Source organism: Macaca nemestrina, chromosome 15, assembly GCF_043159975.1.
Source record: "Macaca nemestrina isolate mMacNem1 chromosome 15, mMacNem.hap1, whole genome shotgun sequence".
Lineage (NCBI taxonomy): Eukaryota > Metazoa > Chordata > Mammalia > Primates > Cercopithecidae > Macaca > Macaca nemestrina.
Genome location: NC_092139.1, coordinates 86,289,103 through 86,308,138, shown reverse-complemented (window position 1 = coordinate 86,308,138; position 19,036 = coordinate 86,289,103). Strand labels below are relative to the sequence as shown.

The 19,036-nt window shown below is 54.4% G+C and overlaps 1 protein-coding gene across 1 annotated transcript in view; it reads left to right on the top strand.

Annotated features, from left to right (window-relative positions):
- Positions 1-13,792, top strand: part of LOC105480719 (G protein subunit beta 1 like) — a 70,245-nt gene extending 56,453 nt beyond the window's left edge. The window contains exon 7 of the mRNA XM_011739849.2: positions 13,264-13,792. Within this exon, the coding sequence (XP_011738151.2) occupies positions 13,264-13,515 (252 nt within the window). The 3' untranslated portion in view covers positions 13,516-13,792. The remainder of the gene's footprint in view (positions 1-13,263) is intronic.
- The last annotated feature ends 5,244 nt before the right edge of the window (positions 13,793-19,036 follow it).

Below are 19,036 nucleotides of genomic sequence, written 5' to 3'. Positions count from 1 at the left end.
CTAATTAATCACTTGGAGGCGGGTGCAGGGGGGCTGTCCATGGCTGGTGCAGGAAGAAGGGGGCGTGGGCGCTGGCAGGGTGTTCACATGGTTTGGGTTTCGCCCAGACCTCGGGTTCATTCCATTACATCTTGTCCATCTAGAGAAAGGCACGCAGAGTCCAGGAATACTCAAACCCCTTTGTGAAAACTCAGAGGAATTTGGTCAGTAAGGAACTGATTAATCAAAAAACAAAAAAAAAAAAACCCAGTGTGGAAAACTACAAGGAGCTGTGGCCCCCGTGGTGGTCTGGAGCTGGCCCGAGGGAGGCCGTTGCTCACGGGCAGTGGGAAAGCCCAGCAGGAAGGCAGGGAGGCCTCAGGGCCGCCTGGCGGTTGCTAAAGATCTTCCCGGGGTGTCTCCTGGGCTCTCCTGGCTGGCGTGGCTCGAGGGGCACCGTGGTGTCCCTCTCTGGGCCTGTGGCTCCAGGGCTCAACACAGGGTAGCCTGGCCTACACATGTGGCCCCATTTGGGATGGGAGGGATCGGGTCAGGCTGGTGGGAGCAAGGGGAGCCTCCTGTCCAGGTCTCACTCTGGTGCAGGTCTCGGGGCTGCAAAGACCATGGGGGATGAGGTGCTGGGTGTGGCCTGGGTACATCCTGGCTTCTGGGGGGTGGACAAGGAGCCCCCATCCACCAGAAGCCTTGGAAGCCAGAGACTTACCCACAGCCAGCGAGTGGCCTGATTGCCCAGTGTCGTGGGTGAAGGGCCTCCAGGGGGAGCTGCATGTCCCGTGAGGTGGCTACTGGCAGCAGCAGCAGCTCCCAGCCTCACTGAGGACAGGGCCTGGGGCTGCCCTTCTCTGTGGGGCTGTGGTCCGGGCTGTCTGTATGACAGGAGGCCACAGGGAAGGCATCCCTTGGGCCCCCCAGGCGGGGCAGACTTGCCAGCAGCCCCAGCAAGCCTGCTGCACCTCACGCTCGCCCAGCCCTGGCCCCTGTGGGGCGGGGAGGGCTCACCTCGGGTCCGTCAGGCCCACTCCTGAGTAGGCACCACCAGAGCCTTTGAAGCACATGGTGGAGCTGCGAAGGACGGGCCCTGGTGAGACCAGGATACACAGGGGGTGGGGTTCTGTGAGCGGCCCCAGTGCCCTGTGGGCATCACCAACCTGTGTGGGCACATGGCAGACTTGCAGGAGAGCTGTGTCCATCCATTGCCCATCCGTCAGCTGTCCTGGGGGTGGAGACGCAAGTCCCTGCTGTAAGTGGCAGAGCTTCTCGTGTTTCCCTGGGAGGAAGGGTCTCCTGAGGCCTAGTGGGCCTGTGTGATGGGTGGATAAGAGTCATCATGATGCCCATTCTTAGCAACTAGAAGCTGAGCTGCTCCGGGCGCTGGGAGGCTGAGCCCCTCTGGGTGCTGGGTCTGCATGTCTGGAAGGGGCATCTCCCTCCCACTCCCTCCCTCCTCCTCAAGCCTGGCAGGGACCCTGCAGGGCGCCCCCATGGGGTCCAGTGTTCACTTGGCACTGGCTTGTCCTTCACCAGTCTGACAGTAAAGGGCTGAAGACCCAGGCAGCTTCCCTGAGAGCCCCCAGAAGGCTCTTCCCTGCAGTCCCCACCCCTGCGCCCAAGACCCCGGGAAGGGGCCCTCCTGCCGTCCTGGCCCAGATCTGCCTCGTCTCTCCTGGCGTGCTTGGGAAACAGCTGCTGGAACTTAAGACTGTAATTTATGGGGCACGTTCCAGCCCAGAGATGAACTTGACCGGATTGATGAACTGAAAAGTTAAAGCAAAAGGGGGACCAGGTATTAATGAATTGAAAAGTGACAGCAGAAGGGAGAACCAGGAACTGGAAGTGGTTGGCGTGGCTGTGGCGTGCTGGGCAGGGCATCGGCCCGTGGTGCACATCAAAGGAGAAGCGCTTCCCCTGCTGAGCCCTGTGTTGCATGGGCCAGGAGAAGGCCTGGGAGGGGACAGGCGACCCCAGGGACAGGGGACAGGGAGCTGGAGAGGCTGACATGCCACCCTCTGCCCAATGTCATGTCTTAACATTGATCTTAGAGGCCCTGGAGACTGCAGGTTCTGTAAAGCCCAGGCCTTAGGGAAAGCCTCTGGGGGCGCTTTCAGAGGTGAGCTGCCTGAGAGCGTTCTTGCCGCTGAGAGCAAGCAAGGTGACCGAAGGTCCTCAGCACCCACAGGTGTCCTCACCCACCGCCTGCACTGTGACTCCTCGGCCAAGAGCCACGTGGGTGCGGCTGTGTGTCCCTCGCACCCTCCCGCCGAAGCCTCTGATAAGCCAAGATCAGTCTCCCCCCAGCGGGTGCTGGGAGTGGAGACGCAAATGAGGTTCCCGGAGCAGAGCATGGGTAATCGGAACCAGATGGTGGCCTGGCCGCGCCACGCATTCCTGGCACCTGAAGTCATGCGCTATGAGAGACACTGGTGGCCAGAGATCCTTCCTGGAAGGGCCAGGTCCAGGCTGGGGCTTGGCCAGGGGCTGCGATGGTGACGAGGAGGCTGCCCACATCAGGATGCCACCTGAGGGTGCCTTGGAGGCAAGTGGCAACTGGCGCCCTGCCTTGCTAAGGTGGCTTTCCCACGAGCCGTCGCAGTTAGAGCCTGCGTTGTCATCAGATACAGGTGGTACGCAGGCCCTCTCCCTCCCACATTTGGGGTAGCGCCCACAGCCTTGAAGCGGGGACTGATTTACAGCCAGCCATATTCTGAGGCCTTTAAGTAATGATGAGGCTCCCCTACTCCAGACAGCCCTGGCCTGGGAAGTGGACCAACCGTGGCTCTCCCATGAGGCACGGCCAGGTGTCCCAGCTGCGCTCCCATCTGCACAGCAGTGGTGGCTGCTGCCGCCGTCTGCCAGAGGCTGCCCTTTAGAGGGCAGTAGCAGAGCTGCTGGGCAGCCAGGAGGGAGGGCAGAGGGCCCTGGGTCAGCTCCCCGTGCATGGCATCAGGAGGAGAGGCTTGTGCAGGGCGTGGGCATGGTCCCACCTGCCATCAGGAGCACAGTAATGCAGGGCCCTGGCTGCCATCACTGCAGGGCCAGGACCGGTCCTCTTCTTCAGGAACACAGGGCTGGAGCAGGCCCTAGTCTTTCTCCAGGAGGCCCCACCAGGCTTCCTGCATCGTCCTCATTTCCTGCGGGAAGCTGGTCTTTGCACCTGGTTTTCTTTACCTCGATGCTGTCACTGCTTTCTGAGAATGGCTGAGGTGGGTGTGGGGTCACTTCTGTCCCTGCAGGCAGTGGCCGCCTGGCTGGTGGGTAGGCACAGCCGGGCTGCTGGGCAGGAGGAACTGGGCATCTCAGCCTCCCACAGGTGAAGACACGCCGTCAGGACTCCTACGGAAACCTCCCTGCGCGCCTAGTGGCTCTAGGCATTCAGCAGCTCTTTTCTCCCTGGGAAGGACCTTCCGGCAAATTCCTATCAAGAGGGCCCTGAGCAGGCCCCAGTGGCTTCAAGTGAGGGCCATGGGGTGGGGCCCGGTGTTTGCTCTCTACCACTGACTTAGGGCAGAGGTCATAGGAGAGAAATGGGAGACAGTGACGATGGCATCAAATCAGCCTCCTGTTCTTGTTCCCAGCCACCAGTTCCCTCCCTGGGCCACTGTGTTCTGGTCCCTGAGAGCAGGGAGAGGCTCCTGGGTCTGCAAGCACAGGCGGTGAACCCCACACGCGTGACACGTACATGCCAGCATCCCCCCACGGCCCTGCACAGCAGGTGCTGGCCTTGATGGCCCCTCAGCCGGGTCACAGGGAGCCAAGTGGGGAGGCAGGGGCTGGTGTGGAGGGAGGGGAGGCAGCCCTGAGGCCGGGTGCTCTGCACACTGAGGCCAGCCTTGGCTTGTGGTTGCCAACCAATGGCTGTGTGTTGTGCTGCAGCACGTTCAGCTGCTTGTGTGTGCACAGGCAGGACGCTGCCAAGACCCCTAGAGCCAAGGTCTGCCAGGCAAGAGAGGTAGAGGGCAGGCAGAGCATCTGGGATGTGCTGGGACTGTGCTGGTTATAGTGGGGGATGGGAGGGGAGGGGCCATGAGAAGGGTCAGGGCTGCAGGCCTTGGTAAGTCCATGAACAAGGGGGCTTGGGCCCTGGAGACACCTTGAAAGGGCAGGATGATGGGCCTGCAGGGGCTTGGCCTTGAGGGACAAGCTGGTGTTGAGGTAGGAGGGCAAGGTGGCTGAGAGGGCATGGCGAGGCACCGACCTCACTGAGCAGGAGCCTAGAGCAGCGTCAGGGGGCGCAGGCGGTGGTATCCCAGGCCGGGGTGAGGGCTGTGGGTTATTTAGTGGCATCTCCTCGCCAGGTAAGGCTCCTCCCACCTCTCCTGGGGAAAGAATCTGGGTCTTGAATGGGTGCCTGATGTCACCAAATGCTCTCACTATATCTCTCTGACTCATACAGGTTTTCTTCTTGAATCTGTTCATTGCATTGTTGGCGTTTTCTTAAACATTAAAACAACTAATATCCTCAGTCTGTCGCTGGATCTCAGGGAAAAGTCCTGAAATCACCATGAGCGCCCCCCATGTGTGACATATGCTCTGCCCACTCCTCTGGCCTGGGCCGGAACTGCCCAGGGCCACAGACTGACTTGGGTCTCCCTCTCCCACCACCTGCCTAGTGACAGGAGCCCCGGGCTCAGGAAGCTGGTGGGGAGCGTCCCCTCTTCTCCCGATGGATGGACACATTTGGGCGGTGGAGGTAGGGGGTTGTGAGTGACTGTAGGTTGGTCTTCACCTGCACCATTACTGGGCAGTTATTTTCTCTGCCTGGGTTGTTTCCTTTGTGGACTAATTTAGGTTTCCTGATTTGGGGAATTTTTCTTTTCTTTTTTTTTTTTTTGAGACGGAGTCTCGCTCTGTTGCCCAGGCTGGAGTGCCGGACTGGAGTGCCGGACTGGAGTGCAGTGGCCGGATCTCAGCTCACTGCAAGCTCCGCCTCCCGGGTTTATGCCATTCTCCTGCCTCAGCCTCCCGAGTAGCTGGGACTACAGGCGCCCGCCACCTCGCCCGGCTAGTTTTTTTTTTGTATTTTTTAGTAGAGACGGGGTTTCTCCGTGTTAGCCAGGATGGTCTTGATCTCCTGACCTCGTGATCCGCCCATCTCAGCCTCCCAAAGTGCTGGGATTACAGGCTTGAGCCACCGCGCCCGGCCAATTTGGGGAATTTTTCTAGGAATGTGTGGGCATACAAATCCTCAAGGTTATATTCCTAGTGACCTTTTTTGGACTGCTTGTGATGATTGTTTAAATTTCTGCCGCATTCAAAGCTCTGTCCCTGCTTTATTCCTGATCAGTCTTGTATGTGTTTGTCCTTGAGCATTTCTATCTTTCTGTTCATCATTTCTGTCCTTGCCATGCTCTCCCTCCATCCCATGTCCCCTGGGTTGCATCTGCTGCCCTGCCTGGGGTCAGGTGCACAGCCCATTGGCACTCAGCCTTCCCTTGCCCGCCCCACATGGAGCCTGTTTCCACAGGTGACCACCCAGCTGGGCTCCCTGGTGCAAGAAGACATTGTCTTCCTCCCCTCACTTCCAGGCAGACCCCATTTTTATTATTTTTTTTCCCATGTTCCTCATTTGACACAAAGACCCCATTTTTATTTGTTCTCTGGCTGCTGAGTTAATTAGAATGTTTTTATGGTTCTGAATGTTTGATTTTTTCCCCCAGTTATTTTTTAGATTTCAATTTCTAACTTAATTAACATTGTGGTCTGGGAACAAGGTCTGAATGATATCAGTTCTTTGAAATGCAGGGCCGTCCAATTTTCATAAGCACTGCACATGTGCCAGGGAGGCGGTGCTGGGTGTCAGATGCCCCGCTGCACACGTGAGTGCCAGGCCCATGTGTCTACTGATTCTTAGGCCTTTAAGTCATCCTGCAGGGGACCAGGGTCCCCAGCAAGTGCAGAGAGGCCTGTCCAGTTCCCTTTTGCTGGTGCAGAGAGGCCTGTCCAGTTCCCTTTTGCCGGGGGCCTGTCTGTGTTTGCTTTATGCACTTTGAAGCTGACCTAGGAACATGCCAGTTTAAAATGGTAATTCCCTAGTGAGTGAGATCTTCTCTTCATTCCCCCTCATCATCTCTAGAAAGGACATTTGCCCCAAAGCCTATTTTTCCAACTAATTAATATGGCTCAATCCAGGTTTCTTTTGGTCGCTACTTCCCTTTATAGCCTTATATTTTAATCATTTTACCTCCAACCTTCCTGGCCCTCCAGGTGTAGACACATCTCTTATGAAACCAGTTCTCACGTCGATAACTGCATTTCATGTGTGAGCGTTGCCCTGGGCATTCTTACATCTCAGGCCCTCCTTCTGGGAGCCAAAAAGTACATCCTTTAGGGATTCCTCGGGCAGGGGCTTCTTGGTGGCTGTGCTGGTGGCCTCTGAGTGCACGGGCCTGGATGCCGAGGGGCCGTTCTCTCAGCAGCAGCAGCTGCTGGGTCTCGGATCTAGGTCCTGCCTCTTCCCTGGGCTGCTGAGAATTCAACTCCCAGCCTGGCCACCTTCCGTGTGGCTCAGTCCCATAAGCTTTGATTTATTGTGTCTTCATTTTAATTCAGTTCAAAATATTGTGATTTCCTCTTTGATCTGTTGTTTCCTTGGGGGGGGGGGTGTTAATTTCCAAATATTCGTTGATTTTGTAGCTATATCTTTAATCTAGCTTAATTCTGTTGTCAGTGAATGCACGCAGTGCAATTGCAGTGTTTAGAAATTTATGGAGGCTTGGTTTTGGCCCAGCACATGGTGTGTGTCGGGGAGTGCACCACATGGACTTGAAAGGAGCGTGTGTTCCGCAGTTGTGGGGTGGAGCCTTCCGTCAGCCTGACCCAGGTCAGTGGACGTGGTTCCAGTCTTTAATATCCTTACCGATTTTTTGGTCTAGTTTTTTTTTAACAGTTACGCAGAGAAGGCTCTTAAAATCTTTAACTGTGATTGCACACATGCCTGTTTCTTTGTCTCTGCCAGTTTTGCTTCATGAGCTTTGAAGCTCTGGGGCTGAGTGCGGGTGTGTAGGCGCTGAGATGTCACCTCGTCTTGGTGCAGGGCCTTTTTCTCAACACAAAGTGTCCCTTGTCTCTTGTAATGCTCTTTGTCTTGAAGTTGGCTTTGTCTGATGCTAAACAGTAGCATCGACTTTCTTAGGTTTGCCCTTTGCATTTTCCTCCCTGCTTCTACTTTCAATCTGTCTTGACCTCTTGACATTTAAAAAGCATCTTTTTTTTTTTTTTTTACTTTTTTTTTTTTTTTTTTGAGACGGAGTCTCACTCTGTCTCCCAGGCTGGAGTGCAGTGGCATGATCTCGGCTCACTGCAACCTCCGCCTCCCAGGTTCAAGTGATTCTCCTGCCTCAGCCTCTCGAGTAGCTGGGATTACAGGCTTGTGCTACCACGCCCGGCTAATTTTTGTATTTTTAGTAGTGAAGGGGTTTCACCATGTTGGCCAGGCTGGTCTCGATCTCTTGACCTCCTCGTGATCCATCTGCCTCGGCCTCCCAATAAAAAGTATCTTTAGAAGACAGGTGACAGCTTTGTGATGCTTTCTGACAATCTCTGCCTTTTAACTGGTACGTTTAGTCTGTTTGCATTCACTGTAATTATTGACATGTCTGGGATTAAATTTAACATCTCTATACTTACTTTCCACTTCTCACTTCCATTTTTGACCACTTTTCCTCCTTCTCGACCTTCTTTTGTGGTAATCAAATATTTATTTTTTAGTATTCTGTTTTATTTCCTCTATTGGCTTCTTAGCTAGACCTCTTACCACTTTTGTTCCTAAGTGGTTGCACTTCAAGAGTGTGCACCCTTCTGAAAGTCTCCTTAGAATCAGTGTTGTTCACATCCCGTCTCACAAACATGACCTTGTGCTGGTGCAATCCCTCCTACTCATCCTTTTAGTCTTTCCGTGACTGTTGTGATCTACATCTACACACATTCAAAACTGCACCTTACAATATTAGTTTTCCTTTTCTTTGAGGCAAGGTCTTGCTCTGTCACCCAGACTGGGGTGCAGTGTTGCAATCACAGCTCACTGCACCCTCAAACTCCTGCCTCAGCCTCCCGAGTAGTTGGGACTACAGGCACGTACCACCATGCCTGGCTAAGTTTTTGTAGAGATAGGGTCTCACTGTGTTGCCCAGGCTGGCCTTGAACTCCTAGGTTTAAGCAATCCCACATGCTGGGATTACAGGTATGAGCCACTGCATCTGACCAGTTTTCCTTCAAATCATCAGTTAAAAAAAACACTTACAAGAAATAAAAAACGTAACATGTTACATTTACTCACCCCTTTGCCATTTCTGCTGTTCATCCTATAGACCCAAGGAGCTTCTTACATTTTTTTGTAGTGCAATCCTGCTGGCAAAAAATTCTCTAGCTTTTATTTATCTAAAAAATGTCTTCATCACCCTCCTTTTTACAGAATCCTGGCTATGGAACTTGGGAATGATAGTTTTATTTTTCCTCGTGCCCTGTAAAGATGTTGTTCCTTGTTTCTGATGAGAACTCATGGTATCCTATCATTTCCATGCATGTAATATGTCTTGCACCATGGCCGCTTTCAAGATTTTTTTTTTTAATCTGTGGTTTTCAGCAGTTTGACTATCATGTGCCTAGACAGATTTTTTTTCTTGTCCTGATTGGGTTCTGTGAGCTTTTCATCTATATATTCGTGTTTCTCATTAAAATTGGGAAATATCCAGCCACTGTTTTTTCTTGACCATTTTCACTTTCTCCTCCTTCTGGGGCTTCTGTGAGTTACGCAGTTTGATAGCATCCCATGGCCCCCTGAGGCGCTGTTTGTTTTGGTTCAGTCATTTTTCTCCCTCCTCTTCAGATTGGGCAATGTCTGTTGATCTGTCTTCTAGTTCACTGACTTTAAAAATAACTATATTTCCAATCTGCTGTTAAGCCTATTTGATACATTTTTCATTTCAGTATTGAGCTTTCCAGTTCTATAATTTCTATTATGATTCTTTTTTATAATTTCCATTTCTCTGCTAATAGTTCCTATTTGCTCATTGAAGACAATTTTTTTTGGTAATTATTTGAATACATTTTCCTTTCATTTTTTTTGAACACATTTAAGTAGTTTCTTTAAAGTCTTTATCTGATATGTTCAACATCTCTGCCATTTTGGGGTCAGTTTCTATTAACTGCTTTTTCCCCTTGACTATGGGTCATATATTCCTGCTTCTTAGCACGTCTAGTAATTTGCTGTTTGTGTGCCAGACATGGTAAACGATACATGCTGAATCTCTGGGTTCTGTTATTTTGCTCTGAAGAGTGTTTGCTTTCATTCTGGTGTGCAGTTCAGTGACTGACTGTTCACCTTGAGCTTGTGCAGGCTTGGCTTTTGGCTTTGTTAGGGCAGGTCTGTGGAAAGTTCATTCCCAGGCTTGTTAAGTGGGGTGGAACTCAACTTCCAAACTCTGCCTCTCCTGCAGACCTTGTCAGGGCTTGGTTTCAAGTTTTGTTCTGGTAGATCTAGGGTAGGCCATACTCTAAGACAGAATCCTGTTCCTGAAGTGATGCCGTTCTGGTAGCTCAGCTGGTCTCAGGCTGTCACACAGTCTTTGCACTCAGGCTGACTGGACCCCCAGCAGTGTTGACCTCTTGAACCTGTTCTGTTTAACTCTGCAGCTCTGGTTAGCCCTGTGGAGTCCACCGTGGGCATGCGCAGTCCAGCCCTCACACAAGACTCATAGGGACCCCTTACACAGTCTTCAGCTCCCTCCGTTCCTTTGCCTTGCCCCACGGATTTCAGCCCTCTGACTGCTCTAGATTTCTGATCTTTGCCTCCTCAGCTTAATGTGACCACTATGTTCTGCGTGGACTTCATGCCGAGGGCATTGTCTCCAGGCAGAGAGCTGTGGGGGCATTTGGGAGGCCCACCTCATCAGCTCCCCTTCTCTGCCTAGTGTTTCCTGCCTGTAAACAGTTGCCTTGTGTATTTTGTCCACTTTTTATGGTTGTTTGCATCAAGAGGACTAGTCTGGTACCAGTTACTCAATTATAGCCACTTTCCTATTGTTCTTGCTTTATGGATGATATGTCAGTTTATTGGCTAAACAGATATTTACAGTTATTTTGCGGGTGGGGGCACAAGGTCTTGCTCTGTCGCCCAGGCTGGAGTGCAGTGGTGTGATCATAGCTCACTGCAGCCTCAAAGTCCTGGGTTAAGCAATCCTTCCACCTTAGCCTCCCAAGAAGCTGGGACTACAGGTACATGCCAGCATGCATGGCTAATTAAAATTTGTTTTTGTAAAGACAGGATCTCTATATGTTGCCCAGGCTGGTCTTGAACTCCTGGGCTCGGGCAGTCCTCCTGCCTTGGCCTCCCAAAGTGCTGGGATTATATAGCTCTTCGCTGGGAATTGTACTCTTTATCATTGTTAAGTATTTTATATAACCTTACCTAATGCTTTGGCCCTAAATTCAAATGTTCCTGTTATTCAGATTACCCTGTTCTTCTTGTTTGCATTTTCCCAGTATATCTTTGCCAAGAGTTCCTTTGGAATCTCCCTTGTACATAGCACAGATTTGGATTTCACTTTGAAATTCAATCATAAACCTAGACTCAAATGATCCTCCAACCTCAGCCTCCCAAGTAGCTGGGACTACACAACCACGCCTGGCTAATTTGTAATGTTTTTAAAAGACAGGGTCTCACTCTGTTGCCCAGGCTGGAGTGCAGTGGTGTGATCTTAGCTTATGACAGCCCCAAACTCCCAGCCTCAAGCAATCCTCCTGTCTTTGCCTCCCAAGTAGCTGGGATTACAAGCATGAGCCACCACACTCAGCCTGTTGAGTATATTTAGATCTTTTTTTAACTTTATGCAGATATACAAGGGAAATACTAGGAAACAAAGGCACCTACAGTGAGGTGGGATAGGAGAAGGAAATGATGCTATTTTTGTCATTACTTATGGTGGGGGAGCTCAGATAATCTCTCGGGGATGAGGTTGACTATTATATCTTTGGCCCCTAAGGACAAAAACTGAGCTAAATCAGTGAACTTAACAACCATCCTATCTCTCTTAGTGCCTCCCATATTTCTGTGAGTTATATAACCGGTTTCACAGCCATAATCCCCATATTGTCTTAGAGCTAATCCTATAGGCAAGTGGGTCCAGTGCTCCCTGCCAGACCATTTGCAGCAGTTCTCCAGTTATCTCTTATGAGACTGGAGTTAATCTCCTAGTCCTTCAAGAACAGCTTATGGCTGCAGGATTCTCTGAGTTCTTACATGTTCAGAAATGTTGGTCTGTTGTTTTCATAGTTGAGCGACAGTTTGGCTGGATATAAAATGCTTGGACCTTGCTTTCCTTCTCAGCCTTTGCGGGCATCACCCCATCATCCCTTGGCACCCATGTGGCTGCGGAACATTCTGAGGACGGACTAAACGGCACCCTCATCATCAACACGGTCTTTTTGTCTGGCCATCGAAAGTTTTTTAGCTATGAAGTCCAATAACTTTATTAGAGCGTATCTTTTTTTTTTTTTTTTTTTTTTGAGACAGGGTCTCACTCTGTTGCCCAGACAGGAGTGCAGTGGCAGTGATCTCAGCTCACTGCAGCCTCCATCTCCTGGGCTCAGCTGATTCTCCTGCCTCAATCTCCTGAGTAGCTGGGATTACAGGCACATGCCACTACCTCCAGCTAATTTTTTAAAAAATTCTTATAGAGATGGAGGTCATGCTGTTTTACTCAGGCTGGTCTCAAACTCTTGGACTCAAGCAATCCTCCCACCTCAGCCTCCCAAACTGCCGGGATTACAGGCATGAGCCACCACGCCCAAACTGCCGGGATTACAGGCATGAGCCACCACGCCCAAACTGCCGGGATTACAGGCATGAGCCACCACGCCCAGCCCATTCTGCCCACTCTCCATCATTCCTGCCCTTTGTGTCCCTGGCTGTCCTGTTAGAGTCGCTGCTGCTGCTGATTCTCCTTCATTGCTTTGAGTTTTCTTCCAGTTCTCCCCTGAGCTCTGCCAGGTCAGCTTTCCTCCTCCGCGTTCTTCTGCTTTGGGTTCTTGTTTTACAGACGGGACGCAGAGCCAGAGCTTAATTCATGAAGTTTTCTTTTGTTAATTTATGACAGCATTGCTTGGTGACACTTTCCATTGGCCTCTGCTGAATGTTGCCATTGTTTTTTCCTGTTTCTTCTTCCTTTTTCCTTGTGCTGTCTTTGCAGAGATGTGTGATTCGCAACTGAGGGCAGCGTGGCCCCCATCGGGAGGCCCTTAGAGAAGAGGGTGCTGACGGAAAGCTCACAGTGCATGGGGCTGGTGTGGCAGGAAGTGGCCCTTGTTTCTTGTCGTCATGGTGGCAAAGTGCCTCTGTCATTCAGTGTGTGGGCACAGAGGTGCCAAACTTCCTGCAGCACATGGGACATATCGCCCTGTGGAACCAAGAAGTGCTGTGGCCACAGAGGCAGCGCTAATCTCCCAACTCCCCAGCTCCCTGCTTGTTGCAGGAGAAGAATGTCAGGGAGGGGCCGGGGCAGGAGGCTTCCTGCGCACCCAGCGCCGAGTGTGGGACGCTCGGCCCAGGAAGAGGCCAGCGCCCCGACAGCCCCGTGCACATAGGATCTGCCTGTGTGGCTCCGGGTCTTGTGCAGTGCCCCACCCCCTCTCAGAACCCAGCCGGGGATGTTGCCCCCACCGGGCAAGGGGCACTGTGTGGTTCCTGCAGCCTCCAGGACGTCTCCCCCTTGTCCCCGCCTCATCCTGCCAACCCCCCACTGGGTCTTGCTCTTGGCAGTGCTCCCAGCCCTGTTGAGCTTGGGGGTTCACATACCTCATGGTTTTGCTGAAGATGGAGTTTGTATTTCTCATCCTCATCAGCTTTGGGGTGGTTGTGAGGTTCTCTTGGGAGAAGTGCCAGCGTTCTGCTGCCGTCAAGCCCAGGACGTGGCCTCTCACTAGGCACTAGGGTGCAGTGTCTTCCCCGGGGTGAGGAGCCCCAGGATCCAGCCCCTCTCCTACAGCTGGGACATCCCTGTCTCTCTGCTGCTCTCTGACTGGGGAAGGAGTCGGTCAGAGCTGGTGCAAGGAGCAGCAGGGCAGGGCCGAAGACCAGTCTGAGGGGAGGGCTGGAGTCCCCCATCGTGGTCTTAGGAAGAGTAGGAGGTCAGCTGTGCGGGAGTGTGTGCCCCTCACGTCCCGGGCCTGTGGGCCTGCGTCTCTCCTGGTTCCAGCTGCAGGTGGGGCGCCGGGGACAGCACTGCCTCACGGGCTTAAGCAGTGGCCTAACGCCTCTCCTCACTCTCACAGGTGCGTGGGACTCATGAACTCACCAATCCCGGGATCGCCGAGATCACCATCCGGCCAGACCGCAAGATCCTGGCCACCGCAGGCTGGGACCACCGCATCCGCGTGTTCCACTGGCGGACGATGCAGCCGCTGGCCGTGCTGGCCTTCCACAGCGCCGCCGTCCAGTGCGTGGCCTTCGCCGCCGATGGCTTGTTGGCCGCGGGCTCCAAGGATCAGCGGATCAGCCTCTGGTCGCTCTACCCACGCGCGTGACTCACCCACTCCCCTCCCGGGAGACAAGGAGGGCGGGCAGGGAGGTGGGCATCGGGCCCCAGCCTTGACCTGAAACCTCAAGGGCCTCTGAGGACCAGCAAATCATGGCCCAAGGACCACGAGGTTGGTGTTTCCTTTTGTGGAGTGTGTCATCACAGGACGGTGACTCTGGGGGCCAGCCAGAGTCCTGGCTGTCCAAGGCCTACGGGAGATGTTGGCTTGGGCCTGCTGTGTTGCCAGCTGAGGGTATTTTATAATAAATTTCCATTGCCAAGTTGCAGGCTTGAGGTGGGAGCTCCCTGAGGAGGCCCTGGTCCCCTACTTAGCATCAGTGCCCTCAGACCCCCACCAGGCAGGATGCTCAGCCCCACCCTCACCCGTTGTTGAATGGGCCACCCCAAGTGTGGGTTTCCTGGGCCAGGCCTCCGGAGATGATAGGCCCCAACCACAGCTGCCTGTCGATGTCCACGTGACCCCTCGCCCTGAGGAAGCCAGGAGCTCCCAACACATAGGTTGAGGCCAGGATCAGGATCAGGAAGTAACTGAACTCCCTAAAGAGTGAAGCTGATGCAGAGAAAGATGCCTGTGAGGGATGGCAAGGGGGGCTTGCAGCGCACAGGGCCAGGCCAGATGTGGGATCCAGGAGCGCATGCCTGCCCAGAGAGGGTGCAGTGGGGAAGGCACGCAGGGTGCGCCTCCAGGTGAGTGCTGGGCAGAAGGCACGAGAGCAGCGAGGGAGTGACAAGCACTGCCTCACAGCGGCCAAGGCCACAGTCACAGCTGCAGCTGCACACAGGGTGGCCCCCAGGGCACAACACAGCAAGAACAGGACTTAGCAGCCAGAGCCTCACACTGCAGGCAGCCAGGCCCAGCCTGGCTGGTCGTCTCCTCCTAAACGCAGGTGTTGATTAGGAAAGAACCATGACCCTGATTATTGGAGTGGGGCCCATGGGCAGATCCAGAGAAGCCGGGACCACAAACGCCTGTGTCTGCCCTGATTGCCAGAAGAGCCCCTCTAGCTGAAGGCCCGGGGCAGTTGCCCTGCAAGGCCTTGCCAATGCTCCTTGGGACCCCCACCCAGGCTTCTAGTCCTAGAACTAGACTAGAGTCCGGCAGGTCCCCAGGGTGAGGTGCAGAGGGTGACCCTGAGAGGGGCGCCAACCTCCTGCAGGACCACGTGGCATTTCCAGGTTTCCAGGCAGAAATCTGGAGAACATGTGTGGGATGGATCGGAAGGGTGTGGGATCCAGGTGGCCAGAGCATGGGTGGATTAGGGGAGTTCCTGGAACAGACCTGCTAAACGGAGGGCTGGACTGGGTGCTGCAGCTTGGGGCCAGGAAGGCTCCGGTGCCGGGTTGGGGGTGGAGGGCTGGATTACAGCCTGAGGGTGGCTGCACTGGGTTAAGTGGATGTGACCAGCCGCCGTGGGGTACGGTCGAGGAGGGCTTCCAAGGCCTGGGGATGAGGGTGTTGGATTTGTCAGTGAGACCTGCGCACCCACTGCAGGGGGTCCCAAGACCGCGCCTCCCAACCCCACTGTGAGGAACATGGTTGCTGGGGGGCCCGGAGTCCTCGAGGGGTCCTGTGACCACTCTTCTCTGTTGGTTCCACCAAACGGGAATGTCCGTGCTGGCCGGGAAAGCAGCCCCTGGCCCAACCTTGGAGACCACCCGACTTGGGCACTGACCTGGCCCCACTGGACAAGGGTGGCCACCAGGTGCCAGGACCTTTAGAGAGGGGGGCCCTGCTGCTTCTCCTTGAGTGTCCCGTAGCCAGCCACCGGGATGCGTGGGGCACTCCGGGAGGGATTTTCACATCACTGAGGTGTCAGGGAGGGGAAGGGTCCTGGGTTTAGGCTGCAGTGACTGCAGGTGCTGAGGGAGCTGCACCCTGGGCACTCATCATAGGCTGTCACGGTGAGGGAAGGTGTCAGGTTCTGACATCCCCACGACAGCGGCAGGGTAGGTAGAGTGGGAGTTGGCCTTGAAGTCTCCCTGCATGCCCTTGACAGCCTTGCCAAAGCCATGCCACTGGGCACATCTGCCCCACCTCAGCTCCCACCCTGAGGGTTCTGGGCCTCTGCCCCTTCCCCTTTTTATGTCCCTGTTATCTTTGGCATCATCACTATAGTTACAAAACTCCCTAGGTCCCACAGCCACAAGGCGTGCATCCCACATGAGGGCCCAGGTGTGCGTGCCAGCATGAGGTTGGCGAGTGGCGCTGCCTGCCGGTGTCTTACCTACAGGCCATGAAGAGCTATGGGCAGGGATGTACAGACCTTGAGTCGACCCCTGGCTCTTGTGCGTTCAGTCAAAGGCACAAGCAGGGCAGATGGCAGGCAGCTGCCCCCTAACCTGGCCCTGAGCTGCGTGCCCCAGGCCACGTGGCGTTGAGCAGTGTCCAGGCACATCTTGTTCCGAATCTCAGTGTGCAGGGGTGGAGTCAGGGGACAGCGTGAGTCCTGCATGCCTGACACAGCCCTCACCCCTCCAGTGCACAAAAGGGCCAGGTGCCCGCATCTGGGTGGCTAGGCAGACAGGGTCCCCCTTGCCAGGCAGATCCAGCTTCTGAGGCCTTATAAACGTCCTGTGGAGGGCGGGCCCAAGACTTTCATTCACCTGGCTAAGCTGCCTGGGAGAGCAGCAGAACCAGTGCTGGGGTCCGAGCCGGCCAAGAGCAGTGTGGCCCTCCTGGTCCTGTTCCTCTCTTGAGCTGCTCTGTGGCGTCTACAGCAGGGCCATGTGGCTCTGGACAGGCTGGCCTTTGTGTCAACAGAACCTGGGTCGTGATGAATCACCATGCGTCTGACTAGCCTCAAAACCCCCACAACAGAAGAAGAAACAGGGTCCCAGTTCCAGACATCCAGCTTGGAAAAGATGTACCTGGACATTGGCGATATCTTCCTAGCAAACAGCCGCTTCCTGCAGGCTGGCAGGAATGCCACCAGAGCCGGCAGTGAAGACATTTAGTGGGGAGGAGGGGTGGCCCGGAGGCAGCGCCCGAGGGTCAGCATGCAGCTCCTGGGAAGAACCTGGGAGGTGACTCCTGGCAGCATGGCTGGTCGCTGCCATCACGCCCCCAGCCAACCCACCAACTGAGAGACGCAGCCTTTGTTCATCGGCCCTTCCTCGTCTTCCTCCATAATGCTCCTGGGTAGCAGTGAGGTCTCTCAAGCCAGAGAGAACTTGTGTTTGAAAATAACAGTGGACATGTCTTGCCATTTTCAGTGCCGACTCAGGTAGGTGTGTTCTACCATCCTGTGTTTTTTGGATTTTTTTTTTTTTTTTTTAGTCAGAGTCTCTGTCCCCCAGGCACAATCTTGGCTCAATCTTGGCAATGGCACAATCTTGGCTCACTGCAACCTCCGATTCCCGGGTTCAAGCGATTCTCCTGCCTCAGCCTCCCGAGGAGCTCAGGACCACCTACATAGTTGCACACCACCATGCCCGGCTAATTTTTTATTTTTTTATAGAGAAGGAGTCTCGCTGTGTTGCCCAGGCTGGTCTCGAACTCCTGGGCTCAAGCGATTAATCCTCCCACCTCAGCCTACTTTCAAAGCACTAGAATTACAGGACTGAGCCACTGTGCCCGGCCCACCATCCTGTTCTTATTGGAAGACTTTCCATGTGTCGAGGCGCGGACACAATGCAGCTGGTCCTCTGCTCAGGGCCCCGCAAGGCTGTGTCAGGGTGGCAGCAGGGCTGGGGTCCTTTTCTGTTCAAATCCAGATTCTTGCGGCTGTGAGCCCCAGCCCTGGGCACTGTCCGCATGGTGGTGTCTTCACAGCCAGCAGGGGTGGCCTTGGGGTGTTCCATGGAGTAACTTTCATGGCCCAGAGTGGGATCCTGAGTGGCTGGAGCCGCGTGCTCCAGCATCCCCAGCCACTGCCTCTGGTGCAGGTGGAGTGGGCCCCTCTGATTACCAGGAGCTATCAGAGGGGCAGCAGGTCTCACTCCACTGGCCGGCAGGCAGCTGTGTGCAGGGACACGGGCCCTGGCATGTCTGCCTGGTGAGGCCCTGCCTCCTGCCTCCAGTGCCAAGGGGCCTCCCCTCTTGATGGTGATGCCACCATGTGACCTCTGTGCAGCCCCAGTTTATGAGGTAGGTTCGGTCAGCACCCCATTCACAGGCGGGCAGCACTCACCCAGTAATGCGCCGCCAACAGGGTCCCCTCTTGGACAAGCAGCTGTGCCTAGAGCCTTTTCCTTCCTCCCTGCGTGTTACTGGCAGGCTAACAGACAGCCCCGGCTCTGAGACCAGGAGAGCCTGCCTCTGCCTCTGGCAGCGGGCGTCCCTGCAGGCAGATTGGGCTCAGCACGTAGACACTGAGGGGTCAGCCGATGCCAGGAAATGATCCCAGGAAGGGCTCCAGAGTACAGCCCAGGACCCGCCGCCGCTGCTGGGCGCTCCATGTTGACGTGCTGTGCGTGTCTCCACTCCCCAGGCAATGATGTTCAATCAGGTGTTTCCCACCTGTGTCTCTGCCAAGAAGTCACAGGACACCCTCTGCACAAAAGGACTGTTTGCACAAAGAAAAACAACCCTCCGGGGGTTCTTTAGAAACGCTTATACTCAATTAGCTAGAACTTCATGCGAAATCCCAGCGTGGAAGACAACAAGCCGGCACCGGTGAAAACTTTGCCGTGCACCTGCCCTCCACCAAGCTGCCAGCCCCGCCAGCCCCACCAGCCCTGTGGTCCTAGGCGGACACAGCTGCTGCAAGATCCCCCAGGCCTGCCTCTCCTCGGGGTCTCAACCTCTATGTCAGATTTGCCAGCAATCCCCCTTCCCACCTTGTGGGTGGAGGGTCCCTGAGACCCCCTGTCACTCTGTCAGCTTCCCCAGGTCAGCGAGGTGTGGCTTGGCCCCCACGCATCAGCTTTTACGGGAGGCCCATTAGGAGCTGGGCAAGAGAGACAGAGGGGAGGCCAGGCAGCCACTGCTGAGTGGGACGGGTAGCCCAGCCCATGAGGCTGGCCAACTCTACGGGGGAGGTCCCACAGCACTGGCCAGGAAGTCCACATAGGAAAGCATCAAATGAGGGATGAAGCCACGGACGATGGGGACGACGGCCACAGGGTGTGCTAAGCCGAGGAAATTAGTAGGAGGTGCTCAGCCTGTTATTTTTTTTGTTTTGTTTTGTTTTTTGGTTTTGTTTTGTTTTAAGAGACCAGGGACAGTAGGGGTCTCACTCTGTCACCCAGGCTGGAGTGCAGTGGCATGATCATAGCTTACTGCAGCCTCCAACTAATAGGCTCAAAGAGAAATCATTAAAGCTGACTACAGGATAACATTGTAAGGAAGCACTGAATATGTTCTTTTGCTTTATTCTGTTCTTGAAAATGGAATAAAATGAGACTTGCCTCAGCCTCCCGAGTACCTCAAGCTTCCACCATCCAGCTGTGCAGGTGGCCTGGGAACAGCAGCACATCTGTCTTCTGCCACCTCTTGCACGCACACTTGACCTCCTGACTTGGATTCTGAAACCTGTAAAATGTGGGGTGTTGAGAAATCGAGTTCA